General features: G+C 40.1%; 1 protein-coding gene across 2 annotated transcripts in view; it reads left to right on the top strand.

Annotated features, from left to right (window-relative positions):
- The window catches only part of NELL2 (neural EGFL like 2), a 489,529-nt gene that overhangs the window by 412,422 nt on the left and 55,558 nt on the right, over positions 1–21,549 (top strand). For both annotated transcript variants that reach the window (XM_063927346.1, XM_063927345.1), the window contains one exon: positions 641–736. In XM_063927346.1, the coding sequence (XP_063783416.1) occupies positions 641–736 (96 nt within the window). The remainder of the gene's footprint in view (positions 1–640; positions 737–21,549) is intronic.

The raw sequence follows: 21,549 nt of genomic DNA, 5'->3' as shown, positions 1-21,549 counted from the left end.
AATAGCAAATAGTTCGCAGAAAACATACATAACATTAGGTATCGGTTCTGCGGAACCGGTGCGAACTGGCTGAATCCCATCACTGCCTTTATCACCATTGGGTGATAACAGGTTTGCCTTCGGACCTACAATATATCTAGTTATGCCCCTTGACCTGCTCATTGTAATGTGGTATAAAATTAACTACTGTAGACTGACGGCATTAAAATTTGACATAATATGAACTGGGGCACTGTATGTGATAATGTGAAATGGGGATACTGTGTTGCATGATGTGCACTGGCAGCCCTACAATGTGACTTTATGTGAACTAGGGCATTACTATAAGGCATAACATTAACTATTATGGTTCAGAAAATGAACATGGGCACTATTATAGGGCATAATGTTAACAACTCCAGTGGTCGCTCTAATCATTGGGACAGGGCTCCCTCAAAATGTTGCAATGGGGCCCACAAAGTTCTAGCTATGACCCTGGCAGCATTTATTATAATTGTTCTGATTAGCAGTGTTCTTAGTATTTTCTCTTTTTTTCTGTGTATCATTCACATATTGCAATGTTTAGAAACTTGAAAAATAAATTCTGAATTACTGTTTGGCTGCCAGATGATGTAGTTTATACCTGTATTTTGTTTTTAAGCTTTTTGCAAGAATGCCTGCAGGAATGGAGGGACTTGTATTGCTCCTAATATGTGCGCATGTCCACAAGGATTCACGGGACCAAGCTGCGAAACAGGTAAGAAATGTGTTCCAGGTAATGACCTGACATTTCAGTACAGGTAGAAACATAATATATTGATGTAACTTGTATTACTATTTTTCTGAAGCACCATAGCTGAAAGAAAAACTTTGTTCCGGAAAGACAAATTGTCACATTGGGCTTGAGTACTAGAAAAGTTCTCCCTGCAATGCCTCGTTAGGCATTTGAATTGTTTTCACTCTTCATAGAGAAGTGCTGTAATATTTTTTACTGAAATTGGCCACGAAACACTTTCTGTTTTGTGATTGTACAGTATACATTGTACGTTGTTTCTTTGCATCATACATTATTTTGAACCCTTACACAGGTCTGTTTTAGTATCACAGCAATTCCAGTTTCAAAGCCTAACATATGTCATATCGAAAGGTGTTCAGAATTAGAATCGGCATCTGCAACAAAATCAGAATCAGGGATTTGAAGCAAGGGGATACGCAATCTCTAAATCATTCGTTTTGCGTGTATTATAGTAGTGCCATGAGAAGGTCTGATTTCTACTGACCACTATTTTTTCCTACTGACAGTTTGCCTTTATTCCACAATTTGTAATCCTGCTGATTGGAAGTGTGAGCATCTGTGTACTGCAGAATGCATTTTCCAATAAAAATCAGCAGATTTGTATGTGAGATCAATGGTCCTTAATGTACAATGACAAAATTAGCTTACAGTATGCTAGTGGTGTTTTGTTTTGTCATCTTCAAATCTCTACTTGGTATTTTAGATCTCACAAGTCAAAACCAAGAGGCCATTGCATATGTGTAGTATTATCATCCTCATCATCAACGTGTTTAGAAGGCACCACAACTCTGCAGCTCCAGCCAGTCATTGGGGAAGATGTATCAAGCCATAAAGTACCAACTAGACAGCATTTACTGTCAATTCTCAAACACATCCTGTAAGATAACAGTTAGGAGCTGATTGGTACTTTATCTCTCTCCACTTTATCTTTCTTTAATGCATTATACGTCTCCCCCATAATAGCAAGCAATACAAAAGACAAATCCGACATATATACAGAACCAGGACAGACAGGGTTGATGGAAAAGATGCACACATACAGTAGGACACAGTACCATTGGTGTGAATGCCTACAATCTACACATTTAACAGTTTCTTAATGCATTTTTATTCTTTTCCAGTACAATTGTCATGTAGCTCAGACATTACTATTATATAGCTGATTCATTGTTTGTAATATACATGTTTTGCTGTATACATGCTTCATAGATCAGTTTCATGTGATCAAATGGAAGTTTGTACATTTATACTTTTTTAATGCTATGTAGATGAATACAGATGTGTCTGTTCTACATTGCCAAGATTTATGGCCCTATGTTTTATTGTTGGTTACATATTGAGAGAAGAATAATAATACTTAAGGCCCATATAGACGGGTCGATGCAGGAGAGATGTGTGCTGAGCAACCCGCTCAGCACACATCTCTCCCGCCGCTCAGCACAGCGCGATGTTTGCTGAGCGTGCGGGGGGAGACGAGGAGGCCGCTCGCTTCACCCAGTGGGTGAAGTGAGCGACACGCTAGATTGGCCTGCATGCAGGCCAATCTAGCACCAGCGATAGCGATGTGTGGGGCTGCGCATCGCTATCGCTGTAGGGGGTACACACAGAGCGATAATGCTGAAATTCTATGCAATCTAGACAGATTGCTTAGAATATCGCTCCGTGAGTACCCCCCTTAAGAACATCATTAATGACCACTTATATAGTTAGAAGCTGTAGAGAAGTATCTGTAATAAAGGGTCTATTTACTAAGCCGTGGATGGAGATAAAGTACCAGCCAACCAGCTCCTGTCATTTTTCAAACCCAGTCTGTGACATGGCAGTAAGGAGCTGATTGGCTGGTACTTTATCTCCATCTAAGGTTTAGTAAATAGACCCCTAATTCTTTACACTATAATATTGTTGTACTATAGCTGCTATTGTGTATGTATTCTGGGCACCATATGAAGGGTTAGGTTGCCATAGTAGCATCTGTTCCAGTAATGTAACTCAGAACCATCATGTCTAGTAGTATCACTGGAATATCTTATATTCCGTTTTAGAGTCAAGCTTTAATTAAGTAATCTATTTACTGATGTACTACCTACTATCATTCTTGAGATATTACCATATTACTGCAGTATAGTACAAAGTGAAAAAATAAAGACTAACAAAAGGTTGCAATAATAATCGTGTGTGTGTGTTTGTAAATAGTCCCCAAAATACAAACCTGAATATACAGATATTTTAACATCTCCAACCTGCACCCAGTGACCATTTGTGATCTGCGCTACCGAAACCACAGTCCATTAATTTTCTTGGAACCACTGACATCACTGCATAAATGTATTTTTTTCTTGTCACAGTAAACTACATATTCCAGTCTATACTTCCTAATTCTATCTTCTCAGAAGCATTATCTCTAGCATTGTCCAGGTTATTTGAGTATTTACCCTGACTTTGTATATCATAACTTGGATATACAGTATTTCACATTCTGGTTTAAACATTCATGACAATATTGGGAACATTCACAATATCTGCATAAACAACGCTGTGAGTATGCAAATAGAAATGGATGAATATGTGCAAGGCATTTGTGCTTCTATAGCAAGGATAGGAAATCAATATTTCTCGACACCATTTCTTACATTTGTTATGAGGCAAGGTTAATTTATGCCTTCTGGCATGGCTGTGTATTTTATCACAAGAAGTAATTTGCTATGGACGTGACAGATGCCATAAACAACATCTAAATATTTATGTTGGAAAAATTGCTTTGCGCAAAGTAAACAAACATCACATTTTCTACCCCCATCAAATGGCTATAGTTATTAGTATGCATGGAAAGCCGTGCGCCATGGCTGTGTTTTAGGCTATATTTGAAGAACAAGGAGAGATTATTTGTTAATTTATTTGTTGTTTTCATATACTTGAACAAATATCTGTAATAATTGTTAAATGTAGGCTATATATACAGTATACATTAAATAAATGCGGAAGTATATGATTTGGCATATGCCCCTTGACTGCTGATTATTATTATTATTATTATTATTATTATTATTAACAACATTTGTTTATTTTGCAACAGCATATTCTGTTGCGTTTTATAGTTAGGGACAAAACAATAAGAAAACAAGACTGGGTAACAACAGACAGAGGGTGAATCCAATAGCCCCAAAGAGATAAGAGTCCCATTCTTGTAATCTTAGGCTGGGTACACACTGTAAGATGTCTGGCTGATGCAACCTCGCAAACGATATATAGTAAGTGCATCCACACTGTACGATGTATCGGTGGTGATTGCATCCACCCACATCCCAGAGCATGCAGGGCTGTCACATATCTTCTGCTCTCAAGTGCAGTACAAAAGATATGTGATGTCGCATACGACCCGCGGGAGCATACATCGTATACAATATCACCCATACACACTGTCCGATGTGGCCGATATATTGTATGAGCCAGTGGCTCGTACGATATAACGGGTACACATCGGCCAGTGTGTACCCAGCCTTACTAATTAGAGGGGAAGAGGAATTTAATATATGAGAATAAATGCTACATATTGCAAATTAGTCCAGTTAGATTGCAGAGATTCTTGGTGGACTATATGATCCAGGCACACAGGAATGTTAGTGCGTTGTGTGAGTGTAGAGTGAGAACACATGTAAGAATTGGGTGAACTAGGTAGAGTTTTAATTGGGAAGACCTCAGCAACATTTACCAATGAAATACTGCACAGTATATAATGTTCTAATTTTGAAATGTGATAAGATACTAAATAACTTTGCCCTATTATAAGATTAAACTTTTTTTATTTTAGTGCCTACCCACTGTCTCAGTGATACTACAATATGGTCTTTTGTATCTGACAATTAGGGTGGTATTCAATTGTTTGAAAAGTCAGTTGGGAGTCTGTTTTTTCTTATATAATAGACAGGGAAAAACAGACACCCTACCGACTTCAAACAATTGAATTCCACCCTTAATGTTATTTGGAAAGTGCATAAGCTTTGTGCAACCCTTAAGACTGCTCTTTTATAGAATTGCAAATGCTTGTTAACAAAAAGATTTCATATTGTTCTCTAGCTGCAGGTAAATAGAAATGCCAGTCAAATCTTCAGAAAGTTGCAAAACAATTATAAAAGCTTTTACTTGAACAACTGGCATATGGTATATTGGTATATGGATGAATACAGACTAAAGTAAAAAAAAAAAAATCTCACCAGCAGAATTTGCAGTATGGCTAGACATAAATGAATTCACATTTTGAGGCAAGAATGTTATATATATATGAATATTGGAGAATAAAGGTTAAGTAAATAAAATGAATAATTCACAGGAGCAACTTTCTACTCTATGTAGGTCATGATGTATAATAGTCTAGGCTGACAGTTGCAGTGTGATGGTTTTAGTGCTCTCTTGGCAAAAAAAGAGTAAGGTTCACGTGACATGAAGTTTTAATTTTTCATGAAGGAAGAAACATTAAAGTCACTCACCCAGACTTCTGTCCAGTAATGTCTTAATAAATCATGAAATTCAGTCTGAGAATTGTGTGGATGAAGGCAGGTCACCACTGATTCATGGACATGGTGACAGGATGACAGTTTCAGTACAGAAAACAAATGTACTGTAATTACATTTAATTTTATCTAAAACATTTTGATCTTCTGTGACCTTGGATACAAGCTGTAGATGTGACCGTGGTGGACACAAGATCAAGATGTGAATGTCTGTTAGGTATTAACAAGTTTGCAGCACAAAGGGTCATTCTTTTAATATAATGTGCAGTGTGTTTTATAATGTGTGCATTTTCTCAACGGCAGCTTTTGTTTTGTCCGAGAGTGGGACAAAGTTATTGAATAATCAACTATGGGTTTGTTTTCTCAACACAGACAATAGCTAAGTAAAACATCTGTATGAATTCTGCTTCAGTACACAGGGGCAAATGTATTAACCTGGAGATGGCATAAGGAAGTGATAAACCAGTGATAAATGCAAGGTTATAAACACACCAGCCAATCAGCTCCCATATGTAAATTAACAGTTAGGAGCTGATTGGCTGGTGCATTATAACCTTAAACTTAACACTGCTTTATCACTTTTCTTTATCACTTTGCCTTCTCCAGGTTAATACCTCTACACCATAGTTCCTAGACCCCTCTAAAACTTTGCAGTCCATTGTATGAAAATATATAACGTAGCAAGATAGAACAATTAATGTAATACTAGCTGTTTTGCCAAGTTTCAACCGGACAAATCTTTGCTGGGCGGAACATTTTACCCCTTTTCACGGGTCCGGGACGATATACTGGCAGATGGGATGCCGGCTGTCAGTATACCAACAGCGGCATCCTGTCTGCCAGAATACTGGCAGCGAGTCCTCTTACCCCTTGCTTTGCTCGCCACAGGTTCTATTTCCACTCGGTTGGTGGCTTGGACCCACCAACTGAGTGGGAATTAGGGGCAGGTGTCTGTATGCCGGCCGTCGGAATTCCGACGTCAGTCTCCTGACTGCCGGCATTTTGACTGCATCCCCTTTTCACCCCCTTAGGAGTCAAATTTAGAAGAAGAAAAAACCTGCTTAGTGGGTGGCTGCAAATAACTATCACAGTTTCCAAGTCACCCAGCGAGGTGCACAGGGAGAGTTTACAAACTGTCAGATTTTCCCGAGCACAATGGTGATGCATTGTAAATGGAAGTTGGACGTTTTGCCACGTAACTCAGCTAGTAATTCAGAGTTGATCACAGCAGCAAATTTGTAAGCAGTTGGGCAATATCATATGCACTGCAGGGGGGCAGATATAACATGTGCAGAGAGAGTTAGATTTGGGTGGGGTGTGTTCAAACTGAAATCTAAATTGCAGTGTAAAAATAAAGCAACCAGTATTTACCCAGCACAGAAACAAAATAACCCACTCAAATCTAACTCTCTCTGCACATGTTATATCTGCCCCCCCCCCCCCTGCAGTGCACATGGTTTTGCCCAACTGCTAAAAATTTGCTGCTGCGATCAACTCTGAATTACCCCCTCAGAACGAAGCAATCAATTACAATGCCAATATATTTCTGCAAACCTATGGACCAAGGACCTTATTCAGCTTCAGTTGCAGTTTTGCTAGTTTAGCAAAACTGCAAATGGCTGGGATTGCATGATGGGGGCCGCCCAGCATGCAAATACCCAGCAGCGATGCGATCATAATGCAATTGCGATTGCATCACTGATTTGTGGAAGCACCCTTGCCTCCCTAGCCAGGCTGTGAAGGCAGACACAGGGCAGCCATTTTTTGCGCCGCAGTAGCCGCGTGTGGCACCACGTGGCTGCCCCGAACCCTCCCCTATATTCCACACCATGCCCACCCTATGCCGAGTCGATGGCCTCAATGCTGCATCGACGCCCTGTGCCGCTTCGTGAACGCCTCTGCCTGTCAATCAGACAGAGGCATTCGCAGCAATGCAATTTGTGATGTTGGAACTTTACAGTTATAAATATATTCTGCATGTTATCCACCTTCCTTATCAGCTGCATAGGTGCCATTGAATTTTAGAAACAGAATTCTAGATTTATTTATGAAGTTAGGCATTCTGTTGTATCCTACTTATACACTAAATGGAACTGAGCAGAGTATGTATAGATGAATTTTATAAAGAATCAAGCAGCTTCTGTTTGCAGCCTCCATACTCTACCTTACAGTAGATTCATATGTTTTATTTCCATACTGTATTTTCTGTTCTTAAAGCAACCCCAATCTAACACACAACATATCGATGCAAACAGCATTACCAATAACGGATCACAAATCATTCCCTAAAATAAGTCCTGTAACATTTTGGGGTATATCCAATTGAGGTCGAAAGCTGCCGTCTGTCGAAAAGACGGCAGTTTTCGCATTACGGCCATTGCTGACAGCAGTGTGATAGGCAGAGGATAATCTCAGGTGGTTCTGATTATGTTTCATACACAACCAGTATGGTAGGGGGCATCCTCTGCATGCCTCAGAGATGCCAGCTGCTGTTGTGAACTCTGTAGTCCATTGGGCTACTAAGGGTTTTCCTCCAATGTTATGTAGAATAAAAGAGATTGTATAAACAGTTGCGCATTTCACATCTAAGTTTAACAACCATATAAAGAAAAAGGGGTATATTCAATTGAAGTCGGATGCATTCCGACATTAATTTGTCGGAATGGATCCGACCTAGGCTATTCAAAGCAATCTCAATTCGACTTTAAAAAAAGTTGAAATCAGATGCAGGAGCTGAGATGGGGGAGAGCCGTGGGCAGAGGGGGAGAGCAGCGCTGGAGGAGACGAGGAGAAGACGGTTGAGGAGACGGGGGAGAGCTGCGGGCAGACAGGGGAGAGCAGCGCTACAGCAGGGGGCAGCGTAGCCGGAGGATGTCACAGCCGCCGCTCACAGCAGCGTCCACCCGGCTCCAGCAAGCGGGACCTCGCTCGCTGGAGCCGGGTAAACGTTGCAGTGAGCGACGGCTGTGACATCCTCCGGCTACGCTGCCTGCTGCTGTAGCACTGCTCTCCCCCGTCTGCCCGCAGCTCTTCCCCATCTCCCCCACCGTCTCCTCCTCGTCTCCTCCGGCGCTGCTCTTCCCCTCTGCCCACGGCTCTCCCCCATCTAAGCTCCTGCATCTGAATTCAACTTTTTTTAAAGTCGAATTGAGATTGCTTTGAATAGCCTAGGTCGGATCCATTCCGACAAATGAATGTCGGAATGCATCCGACTTCAATTGAATATACCCCTTTTTCTTTATATGGTTGTTAAACTTAGATGTGAAATGCGCAACTGTTTATACAATCTCTTTTATTCTACATTACATTGGAGGAAAACCCTTAGTAGCCCAATGGACTACAGAGTTCACAACAGCAGCTGGCATCTCTGAGGCATGCAGAGGATGCCCCCTACCATACTGATTGTGTATGAAACATAATCAGAACCACCTGAGATTATCCTCTGCCTATCACACTGCTGTCAGCAATGGCCGGTAACAGTGCAGCTGCTTAGATACTGGGTATGCTGACAAACCCAGTAGATAGCGGTTATCAAGTTGATTTGTAGATGCCAATTGACACTCATTAATGACAGTGTTCTGTGAGCTATGGCTGGAACTAACCACAAATGATAGTGCAGGAAGCTCCAGGTATGACCTGTGACAATGGAGACATTTGCCGCCGGGCTCCAGCTGTCAGAGGGGCCCTAAGAAAGAAAGAATGACCTAGTGAAATTCTGAACTAGAAAATATCTATCTCCAATCAGTTCATAGTAACTTGCTGCAGTCACTGCTGATTGCTGTCCAAGCTCAGAAACCTCCTTCAAAGACCCCTTCAGCTGAAGAATCTGGAATATGTCTGATAACAGATCAAAGTGTGTACAATGATCTACAGCTCTGCTACAGTGTCTTTATATGAGGAAAGAAAGGAAAGCAAAAGTTGTTTGTAAGAAAATGCACTAATTATTATAGTAAAACTTTTAAGGGGGGGGGGGGGGGGGGCATTTACCAAAGCTTGGAGAGAAAAAAAATCTGCTCCTGTCATTTTTCAAACACAGCCTGTAAAATGTAAGGCAGAAGCTCTCTCTGAGCTTTGATAAAGCCCCCTCTCAAGGCTCTATTTATTATCATTTGCAGCCAGCACCTGAGAATTCGCTTCAATAAGAAATCTTTATTCTCCCAGATATACCATTGGCAAGTCACTGGGAAGTCCGCACATGTGCAAGCTGTTACCACTTGGGGGCACCACCTTCTATTTCACCTCCGAGAGTCTGGCATGAATTTACGCCACTAGGTATAACGGTATCACAGCACAGCCAGAATTGTTTGCAAACATGCGGGGAGACCATATGGGACCTCAGGAGGGATCAGTTGCTCATTTAAGTTACCACTGAAGATTTGGGGTGAGATATTGTCACTTACAGAAATTGTTGGGAAGAAAAGGTATCTGCATTATAAAGTCACCAGGGATTTGGGGTTTGAGCCACTACTTTGGGTTTTGTATAATAACATGACTGGAGATTAGAGGGCAGTTGGTTTATATTAGAAATCTGGGTTCTGAATTATAAGACCACCGTAAGTCTGCGGGCACCACAGATTTGTAGGGATGTGCGAAGAGATTTTAGTGGTCTGCATTATAACATCACCAGATGTTTGGGGAATATGTATTGTATAACCACCAGAGATTTGAGCGTTTGTATTGTATTGCTATGATTTATTGTTTGTAATATACTTGTCCTGCTGCATACATGCCTCATAGATCAGTTTTAATATATAAGTATATTTGTATTGGTGTGTGTATACACTATATATGAGTAATATCCTGGCTCCTGTCTGGTGTGAAGGGGATCCTAATTGTTGTATCCATATTTAAAAATATTTGTGAATAAATATTCTATGAAATATGCTGTTTGTGCTACATTACCAAGTTTTATTTTCCTATGTTTGGTTACCTACTGTGGGAAGGATAACAATATTAAGAACATCATTATTACCCATACTTATAGTCAGATGCTGTAAGGAGGCACTATATACTAATCTCTGTCACTATGATATTGTTTTACTATTGTTGCTGTGAATATAGATATATGTGACCTAATTGCGGCTGTGACACATGCACGACACACCAGCATATAGTATTCCCGCTCCCACTGTGTACACATTAGATGTAACGTGCTCATGAGCACCAGAAGAATAGAGGACCAGGAACATAGGAGGGTAAGTATAATGGGATGGGCGATGAGAGAAGGGTGTGCCGATGTATGTATAGTGTCATTCCTCACCACCACCCAGTGGCAGTTTTTACCTATGGGCTGCAGGACTGTAACCCCCCTAGGTAAAATCAACCACTGATCTCACTGTTAGTGAAGCCAGATGCAGTCCGTGAGACTGCATTGGTTTCACTGTGACTGGCGGTGACTTCCTATTGGAAGCCTTACCTGCCAGTCACAGACACTACAGGCAGTCCCAATGGGAGGTGTTTCCTCCCTCCGGGACTGCCAGTCCAGGCAGCGATTAGCCTTCCTGTAGGAAGCCAGCTCCCTGCCTAGTCAGCCCTAGCCAGCTTCTATGGGCTGCAGCCGAAGCTACTGCCTGTCATACAGTGAGACAGGCGCAGGCTGTGACAGCTGGCAGCAAGAGTGCACATCAGCAAGGTAGCAAATCAGGGAGAGCACCTCTCCAGCCCTGCGCCACCCTTCTTTGCAGACTATGCTGAGCAGGTAGCACCGGCCCGTATGTCACTATAGTTCTCTCTATATTGTGCTAGAATGTTCACTGTATTGTACAGAGGTCACTAGAATGCTCTGCATTGCACAGATGTCAGTAGAATGTTCTCTGTACACAGATCAATAAATGTATTGTTTAGTAAAATGTACCCTGTACTGTACATTTCTCATTAGGATTCATGCCATATAATATTTTGATCACTTGAATTCCTTATATATAGTATACCGATCTCAGGATTGAATACTACAGTAGGTAGATGGGGCTGGTAGGTGATATTTGAGTATAGTTCTTAATTGCATTACAATATAAGACTGCAGCCTCATTAGTCAAACCATGCAGAAGCCTTGTTTGTCATTTCTTTTTTCTGTGCTAGTAAGAGAGTCTACTCTGGCTTGTGATGACACATCTGAATAGCTGAGTCAGTCAGCCTGCATGATTTGCTTATTAGCATCATTGAATTTTTCACAATAACGGTTTATGTAAAGTTTGTGATTACCATGTTTAGCTGTTAAACAAATTGATGGGAAGGCTTTGTAATAGGCTCAGTCTGCACCTCTTCACTGCCATCTGATCTGACCAGACATCCCAGGCTCTCAGATTTAGCCTTTAGTTATGTATGAAGATAAAATCATCTTATTCACTACAGCACCATAAGCATGCCATAAAAACAGTGCTCCAAAAACTCATCTACACCTGTTTGTCTTTTCATTTAAGTCCTGTAAACCTCAGGCAGATTGATAATTTGGTACAATTTAAAACATTTGTTTTCAGGTTGTTTTCTTTGTTGTTGTTGGTGGGGGGGTTTTTTTGGGGGGGGGGTTTAAATCTGGGAATACTTATTTTGATACATGCAATACAATTGTTAGAATTTTTTTTACATGTTTTCTGCAGTACATATATTGTGTAACAATACTATATGCAGAAAGTAACAACATATAAATATATCACATTTTAAGAAGTGTATAATCTGGATGTATCATAAAATTTAGATTTGAGATCAGGATATTCATTTTGTAAAGTGCCTGATGATAGTGAAGAACGAGACCCTCTTTCATAGAATCAGATACGAATAGCATTCCACTTTTGGAGCCATTTGTAAGTAGATATGCAATTATAGTGGGAGATATGAAGACTACTAAAGAAAAAAAACACTCTATGAAATGTCCTGGCTTCGGGACAGGCAAAACATATGTAGCGTAGAAGGAACACATGGGTATCATGCTGTGCGCACATCGTGGGTTATCCTACTTAGACTTCACATCAGCGGCAGTATCTTTCCAAGATAGGTATCATTTACTGTTACTGTTAACTTATTATCTGTACTCTCATTGTCTGGCACAATATTGGCAACATAGTGTACAATAGCTGAAAACCGATACATATCTGTGTTTGACTTCTCGGTTCCTATACCATCTGATACTCTCATTCCTTTCTCCTCTGTGCGGACCTTGGAAGCATGAGGAAGAACAGCAGATGTCTGATATAGTCGCCTGAGCCTTTTCCCTTTCCAGCTTTGGACTTACCTATTTTCATTCTCTATTTTTCACTATTAATCCAAGGTATATGGTGGTCAGGTGCACGCATTCTCTATCCAATGTCAATCAGACAAATAGTGAACAGTAGTAACAGGATCCACAAGTTAATTTGAAATTAAACAATGAAATTAATGAATTTATGGTTTGAGTACTGTGAATCATATATTTGTAAGTGTATAAATTCAGACCGATTTCACTAATCCCAGAGGTGCGCACAGCTGCAAATATTTGTTTGAACTTGTGGATCTGTTCTTTGCGGGTGTAGGTGACCACAGTTAGGAGCTGATTGGCTTGTGCGTTATCACCTTGCACTTATCACTGGCTTATCACTTCCTTATACCTTCTCCAGGTTACTACATCTGCCCCATAGTTTGTTGTTTCTGTTGTGTGTTTGTGTGTCACTTTTTTAACTTATACTAATAAAATGTATTCATTTTAAACCATTTGTATTAAGCGTGCCCCCCACAAAGAGAGTTTAATTTCTCTCCATTTGTCTGTGCTAAGTACTTCCAAACTCTAGGGGAGCACCCAGAGGCGTAACTAAGGCTGGGCGAGTGGGGCACGTGCCCTGGGTGCCTTGGCAGGCCCAGCAGAGGGGGGCACCACTGGTGGCCAGGACATCATGCCCACCCACCCCTGTCCCGCTGCAATGTGAGGGGAGGAGAGCGCAGCGTCTCTCCTGCCTCTCAATGTGCTCACTGCGTGTCTGTCTGATCTCCGGTGGCGTTAGCCAAGCAGAGCTTGCGGACCGGTTCCTGATTGGCTGCTGGTCCTCGAGCTCTGATTGGTTAACGAACCGGCGCCACATTTAAGATAGCCGCCGCCAGAGACCAGACTTCATGAAGCGTTGAGGGGCAGGAGAGGTGCTGCGCTCTCCTCCCCTCACATAGCAGAGGGCAGCGGTGACGGGATCCTGACTGAAGTAAGCGGCGGCGGGGGGGGGGGTCTTGTATCTGGCACTTTGGAGCAATGTATCTGGCACTGTGGGGCACTGTATGTGTCACTGTGGATCTGACACTGTGGGGCAATATGTATCTGGCACTGTGGGGCAATATGTATCTGGCACTGTGGGGCACTGTGTATCTGGCACTGTGGGGCACTGTATCTGGCACTGTGGGGCATTGTATCTGGCACTGTGGGGCACTGTATCTGTCACTGTGGGGCAATATGTATCTGGCACTGTGGGGCAATGTATATCTGGCACTGTGGGGCACTGTGTATCTGGCACTGTGGGGCATTGTATCTAGCACTGTGGGGCAATATGTATCTGCACTGTATCTATCACTGTGGATCTGACACTGTGGGGCAATATGTATCTGGCACTGTGGGGCAATGTATATCTGGCACTATGTATCTGGCACTGTGGGGCAATATGTATCTGGCACTGTGGGGCAATATGTATCTGGCACTGTGGGGCAATATGTATCTGGCACTGTAGGGCACTGTATCTGTCACTGTGGATCTGACACTGTGGGGCAATATGTATCTGGCACTGTGTATCTAGCACTGTGGGGCACTGTGTATCTGGCACTGTGGGGCAATTGTGTATCTGGCATTGTGTAAAAAGGGGACTCTGCATGCGTACTGTGCAAAAATTGAATGAAGGTGTGCTGAGAGACGACACAAGGGGTAGGTGATAGTGTGCTGAGAGGCGACACAAGGGGTAGGTGATAGTCATGTTTGCACGCCCCATTTTCAGTGGCCACACCCTTTCTGGTGCGTGGCCATGCCCATTTTCGAAGGCACGCGCACATACTTCTTTTTGTGTTTTTTTGTTATTTTTTTTTGGGGGGGGGCGCCACTCTTCATCTTGCCCTGGGCTCCGAAAACCCTAGTTACGCCTCTGGGAGCACAACCAGACTGAACATATGCCTTTCCCTTTCTGCAAAATAGATTCTCTGTGAATAGAATTTCTATGACTCTCTTAAAAGTGATTCTGGTTTGTTAATTATTGGCTGTACCTGTGCGAGGGTACTTCTCCTGCTTTTGTGTTAGATATAAGACTGTAAGATGTTACTGACTGTTTGCATGTATCCAGTATCTTTACTAAGGGTGGGGAAGGAATTAGGGGTCTATTTACTAAGCCTTGGGTGGAGATAAAGTACCAGCGAACCAGCTCCTGTCATTTTTCGAACACAGCCTGTGACATGGCAGTTAGGAGCTGATGAGCTGGTACTTTACTCCATTCACTTTAGCTCTCTCTCTCTCTCTCTAAGGCTTAGTAAATATACCCCTTTATGAGATTTATCCTATTTTGTTTAGGAAAAAAGATTGCAAGCTTAAAGTATTTGACTTCGATTTCTAACCAGACCTATGGGGCATGTGGCGCAATAGGGTCTGTAATTCAATTGAGTTTGTTGCTGAATAATATATTTTGGCATCCTGTTCTGTGGGTTTTTGAGTAAAGCTTTTATGCTAAATAAATTTGGTGAGACTTTTTTTTCTATGTGTCAATTCTTCAAATGGGACTCTGATGGCATTTTAAAATTTCAGGAGTGTATTATATCTTCACTGTAAGACTTTCATGAAAGTACAGACTGAACAGCATGGGCTCCAATTTAAGTAGTTACTGTTATGCCCTGACAGGTTGCTGAGTGTCCATTAATTTAAAGTGATTGGGAAAGATACTCTCAGCTGCTGGAGAGTTTTCAAAACAACATAAGCAAAAAGTAACAGTATCTTACTCTCAAAGGGGGAAATGTATGTATCAGACCTTGGAGAGAGCTAAAGTACCAATCGGTTTCAAACTGCCAGTTTACAGGCTGTGCTTGAAAAATGACAGAAACTGATTTGTTGGTACTTTATTTCTCCCTAAGGTTTGATACATCTCCCCCAACATGTCCTGTCTTTGCACCCAGTATATTAAGAGAAGCTCTAATTGTTGCATCAAAGAATTTATTACTAGACCAAATATTAAGAAATTAGGGTTAATAATTGTCTAGACTGATTTTTATGATGATGGATTCCAAGGGAGTACCATCATCCAAGACCCTTACTCAGGGACATAGCCAAGGGGAGCGAAAGTTCTTCCTAACATAAAACTTGTTACCAGTAGCTCTTTCAGAGGAATGAACTACAGTGCAGGCAGAAAAGGAGTGTTAAGGTTGGGTCTGAGCATGGGACGTGGCTACTGAACATGTTACAGCCTCTGACTCCTGCTGCAGGATGACCACACCCCAGTCTGTAAGATAAGAGGGATGTGTCACTTTATTGTGTGCCCTAATGTGTGTACAGTATGTACTGTGGGTATGACCTTGCATGTGGGACATCCTATTGTGAGTATGACTCTGCATGTGGGACAGCCTGCTGTTAGTGCAACTCTGCATGTGGGACAGCCTACTGTGAGTGCGACTCTGCATGTGGGACAGTTTGCTGTGAGTATGACTCTGCATGTGGGACAGCCTGCTGTGAGTGCTACTCTGCATGTGGGACAGCCTGCTGTTAGTGCAACTCTGCATGTGGGACAGCCTACTGTGAGTGCGACTCTGCATGTGGGACAGCCTGCTGTGAGTGCGACTCTGCATGTGGGACAGTTTGCTGTGAGTATGACTCTGCATGTGGGACAGCCTGCTGTGAGTGCTACTCTGCATGTGGGACAGTCTGCTGTGAGTATGACTCTGCATGTGGGACATCCTACTGTGAGTATGACTCTGCACGTGAGACAGCCTGCTGTGAGTGTGACTCTGCATGTGGGACAGCCCACTATTGTGTCTGTTATATTGATTTATGGAATCTTATTTATGAATATTAATATTCAATATAACATATATGGTTATTAATATATGGATATATTTAAATTAATATGCGTTATCATATATATCTGCAAATATATTATGTCAGGCTTACAAATTAATTGGCTGATAAATATATGCAGTCCTTATATATATATATGACTTATGAAATTATGAAGTTAAGATTCCTTAAAGAGAGTTCAAGCTTGAATATTACCGCTCTTTTTATATGATTCTTTATTTACAGGCAGATCAAATCGTACAGAATAAGATATACACAGTAGTGATATATATACTAATTATAATTATATTAAGCTATGCTATGTTTCCTTCGTTACATAACATAAAACAACATGACATAAGTTTCACAAACAGTTTCAATTATTATCATATTTATACTTGCAAGTTAAAGATTGCCATCCCAAGAATCATTCCTTCTGCATGTTCTCCATGACTTCTCCTCCTGACTGACTTCCTTCCTTCTCCTTCTTCTTCTCCCTCTCCCTCTTCCTTCTAACTCCTAACTACAAGTCTGGTCCTTTTATCTCATATTTTACCAATTCAAACTATCATATTCTCATAGTTTCCAATGGAATAGGTAATTATAGGTTTGTCAGATTCCAAGGTGTAATAAAACAAACATTGAACTGGGCTGTCGTGTCCTGTTCACGGAGGCATGGTGTCATAAAAGTGTGGTGTCCACACTGCCTTAAGCAAGTATAGTATTGTAAAATCTGGAATGTCTTTTCATCCAAAGTTCTGTTGTATTGACAAGTTTTCCTGGGGTCGGTTACACAATGTTTTATCAATGGATGTGATCTCTTTTCATAGTAGTTAATTTATGCTCCCTAGCTTTTAACCTTCACTGGACAATAGACAAACCAGTAAATTCTGATCTACTGTAAGCACACCTGTGAATTCCAATGACCAACAGAGCTCTGTCACATACCTATTATCATTTATGGCCTAATACCTTTTCTCTACAATGACTCTTGATCTTACTGTAACCTCTCTGGCCTTATTTATGACTAGAGCAGAATAAACCTGTTCCCTACACTATTTTATTACCATCTTGCAGTAAAACACAAATATACAGTATATCTATATAAACACATACACAAACCTAATCTCTTAAATCAGCTAAACATTACCTCATACATTCAAACTTATTTCATATCTATTCCTTACTATATATATCCAGTATACTGTCCACTATGGTAACATCGCCTATTTATAATGAATTATATTTTGATTCAGACAACATCTATTGCCCTAATATTAGACGAAGTGCAGACAATTACCTATAAGGCAACAGTCGCCCCCTTGTGGCCATGAGAAATTATTTTGATTGGCCACACATTAAACTAGCGTAATTGCTTCCAAATACATTTCAAAATATTTCTTCAAAACATAACTTTTGTTGTAACCCTAATATATACCATAAGTGTAATAATAATAACCATTGTGATTTTAAAAATCTATAAAAATTCTTAGCTTACCTAACCTTATTCTACTTTTTAACTAAAGCAGACAAGACTGAGGTTTTTATTCAGTATTCATGAGGAAAACTAATTTCTACAGACATTTGGAATACCATAGCCCAATTGTAGACTTTTTTTTCTGTATCTGGATCAGTACGTTTGGACATTTTTGCTGTTCTTGGCTGTAGCAATTTACTGGGAGAGTAATGTCATCTGCGTGGTTTGCTTGCCATTGGAGACGTATTACGTTTGCATCATGAAGGCAGTTGAAGTAGAATTCTTCATAGCAGCTGCTCCTTTGCTTGCCATTTCGCTGTTTGAGGCAGAGGGCTGTGTACGTCGAGTGCTGTGTCTTGAACATTCAGTACTTGTGACGACCCTCAGTAATGGTCTTTAGCCTTGTGCGTCCTTTAAATGTTTTTCCAATGCCGCAGTTGTGACAAGTGTCCATATTGTTTTTGCACAAACAGGTTGTGATTTTGAATAGAACAGGCATATATGAAACAGTCTTTTTTTTTTTCTCTTTCTTTCTTTCTTTCTTTCTTTCTTTCTTTCCTTGTTAATAGTAGGTCTTAATTGTCTTCGGGCAATAGTACCACAAATGGCTGTGAGTAGTACACCTACTCTGTTCTGTATTTCCTCACTGAATAAATTACCATGCAGTCTTAAGTCTCCTTATTCTACCTTGAACCTATTTATACATCTCAATCTTACATAACCTAATACCAGTTTAACCCATATAAAGGCGTTTTCTATCCTACCTATATTTTGACTAATAATTATTTAAAATGCTTTTGATGTGTATATAGTAACATCCTATCAATACAATAAATGAATACAATTTTGCTTCAAACAGATATTAAATATCTTTTAGGAATGGCTTTGACTAAATCTAATTCCATCCAGTATTATTTTAATTACTTTTGAAGCTTTTACGAAGGAAGCATAGGTAGTATCTACTGTGTAATATAAAAAAAACCATAAAATATTTACAAGGTATATAATACAATGATATCAAATATATATATATATATATATATATATATCAGACAAATGTCTACATATATATTTGATTAAGGTATATGAAGGGATGAGACAGTTCTGTATAATCACAGTGATGAGAGGTGCTGTACACTGTTGTGGGGGTGTACATGTAGTTTGAAAGACAAGTAATGATTACTTGTGATGAAAGGGTTAATTAAAACCTTCCCCTTTCTTGTGAAACTGGAAAACTCCTTGAGGATTTGTCCATATATCAGTCTTTAGGGATGCTATGTAGATTTTGCTGGATAGCAGCGATGAAAGGGTTAATGAAGACCTTTTCCCTTGTAAATTGGAGTCTTTTTTGGAGTCTTGCACCATTCTGTATACAGGTTGCCAGGATTACTATGAATCAAACAAAAATACATACAATGACTATCACAGATATTTATACAGTGATTTAACATAGCTTGCTATGCATTCTGTCCTATCTGCTGCATGTTATCAGGTACAGAATTTACAAATGTGTCTTTAAAGATTGAATAACAAACAAACAATTGTTTCTGGCCTGTGCCAATCTTTCCTGTCACATTGTGTGTCAATGACAGCACAATTGTCGCTGCAGATATGATGCAGGTTTAATTTGGAAACTGTGGCTGTTTGAACATCAAAGCAAACAATGGCTACATTGGATCTAACAAGTAAAGGAATGATACTACCGTATTCACTTGTGACCATACTCCCTTGTGACGCAGTCTGGTCCCAGACTGTCTTCAACCATAGCGTTTGCTGCTTGGCATGGCTCCTTAGTCTGGAAGAATCTTGGAGCTTCTGAAAAAACCTACTTTTGTGGGGAGAGAAACTTGTTAGACTTTGCCAAATATGTATTGCAGGTCCCAGGGCTTTCTGTCTTTCCACACCTGTAATAAAATGGTTATGGCACCAGGGCATAAAAACATTCTCATCCTGGTGATACTTTTTGTCATTGTTAATTGGTGTGTGGTTTGCAGAATGACACTCTGCATGTGGTCTCTCTGAGAGCATGCAAACATTTGCACCATCACTAGATTTCTCTGAGTGTTGTGTGGGGGTTACAAAAGTTTGGGAACTTTGTTTGTAAACATGCATTCCTGAATTAATTTCATGGATTTTCCCTTTAAACATGTTCCCAGGTGAATACATTTCAGGGTTTTCAACTCTGGTTACCATTAGATTTTTCACCATGGAGAACTTCTCCACCCCTGTGTGCACTGTACTGCAGCTATCCGTGTTTAAGTCTGCTGACAATTCACCTTTGCCTAAGGGCATAACAAATTCTTCATTTACATTGGGAACTCTGAGAGTGTATTCAGCAGAATACTCAATCTGAATTACACTGATCTTCCCCCTTACTAGACACAGTATAGGGGACATCTCCTATTGCTGCTACCTCCTTTACATTAATGTGCTGTCTGATGATAGACACATCCTGCACATTGCTACTTTCTTCCTTTACCAAAGAGGCTGTTCTGCTGGTGGTCTGTGTGACCATAGCAGACTCTGTGTGCTGCACATGGACAATGCTGTCCTGAGTCTCACCTACATCTACAATGTTCTCCCTTGTACTTTCTTTTATCTCCTCCTGAGAGGTCATGACAGTTTGCTTACAATCTGCCAGGCTTTTTGCTTCTGCCCCAAACTTTTTTTGTTTATTTTTCTGTTTAAGGGACTTAAATAATGAATGCATTTTTGCATTAATGGTCAGGCACGCCTTACGAAGACGTGAACCTGATCCTTCTTTACATTTCTGTTTGGCTTCTAAAGCCGCAGTTCTGCGCATTTTTCCTAATGCTGCTGCAACTTTTTGCATATTTAACATTACAATGCTAAATTTATATATTCTTTGTTTTTAGTACTGAAGGTATCCTCTCCTTAAGATTGACCGGTGTCTTAAGGTTAAACTCTAATACCTGGTACATTTATACATTTATTTGGAAATACTCATTTCCACTGTGCACATTTTCTATTCTAGGCCTTTAAATTCTTTATTCTCATTTGTAACCTATTCCACTGTGATCTTGTACTTTGCCAGCAGGCTTATAGCCATTGGTGCTGCTTCCTAATAGATATTATGTTAGTTAAAATAACGTATATTGCACTAACACATTTATCCTAGGTTATACAGAATACAAAATTGACATTACACAATGGTAATAAATTTTCATAGATACATCCCCACCGTGATTCTGCAGATTTGGTAGCCAGCTTATAGCATTTGCTACTCCTCATAAATATTATAAATCAGATAATCAGATTCAGTAATAACAAGTCCAAATCGTGGTCGCCAATGTTGATTTATGGAATCTTATTTATGAATATTAATATTCAATATAACATATATGGTTATTAATATATGGATATATTTAAATTAATATGCGTTATCATATATATCTGCAAATATATTATGTCAGGCTTACAAATTAATTGGCTGATAAATATATGCAGTCCTTATATATATATATGACTTATGAAATTATGAAGTTAAGATTCCTTAAAGAGAGTTCAAGCTTGAATATTACCGCTCTTTTTATATGATTCTTTATTTACAGGCAGATCAAATCGTACAGAATAAGATATACACAGTAGTGATATATATACTAATTATAATTATATTAAGCTATGCTATGTTTCCTTCGTTACATAACATAAAACAACATGACATAAGTTTCACAAACAGTTTCAATTATTATCATATTTATACTTGCAAGTTAAAGATTGCCATCCCAAGAATCATTCCTTCTGCATGTTCTCCATGACTTCTCCTCCTGACTGACTTCCTTCCTTCTCCTTCTTC

This window comes from Pseudophryne corroboree, chromosome 6 (genome assembly GCF_028390025.1).
Source record: "Pseudophryne corroboree isolate aPseCor3 chromosome 6, aPseCor3.hap2, whole genome shotgun sequence".
NCBI lineage: Eukaryota > Metazoa > Chordata > Amphibia > Anura > Myobatrachidae > Pseudophryne > Pseudophryne corroboree.
The sequence above is the reverse complement of the archived record's forward strand: the minus strand, read 5'-3'. Positions and strand labels throughout refer to the sequence as shown.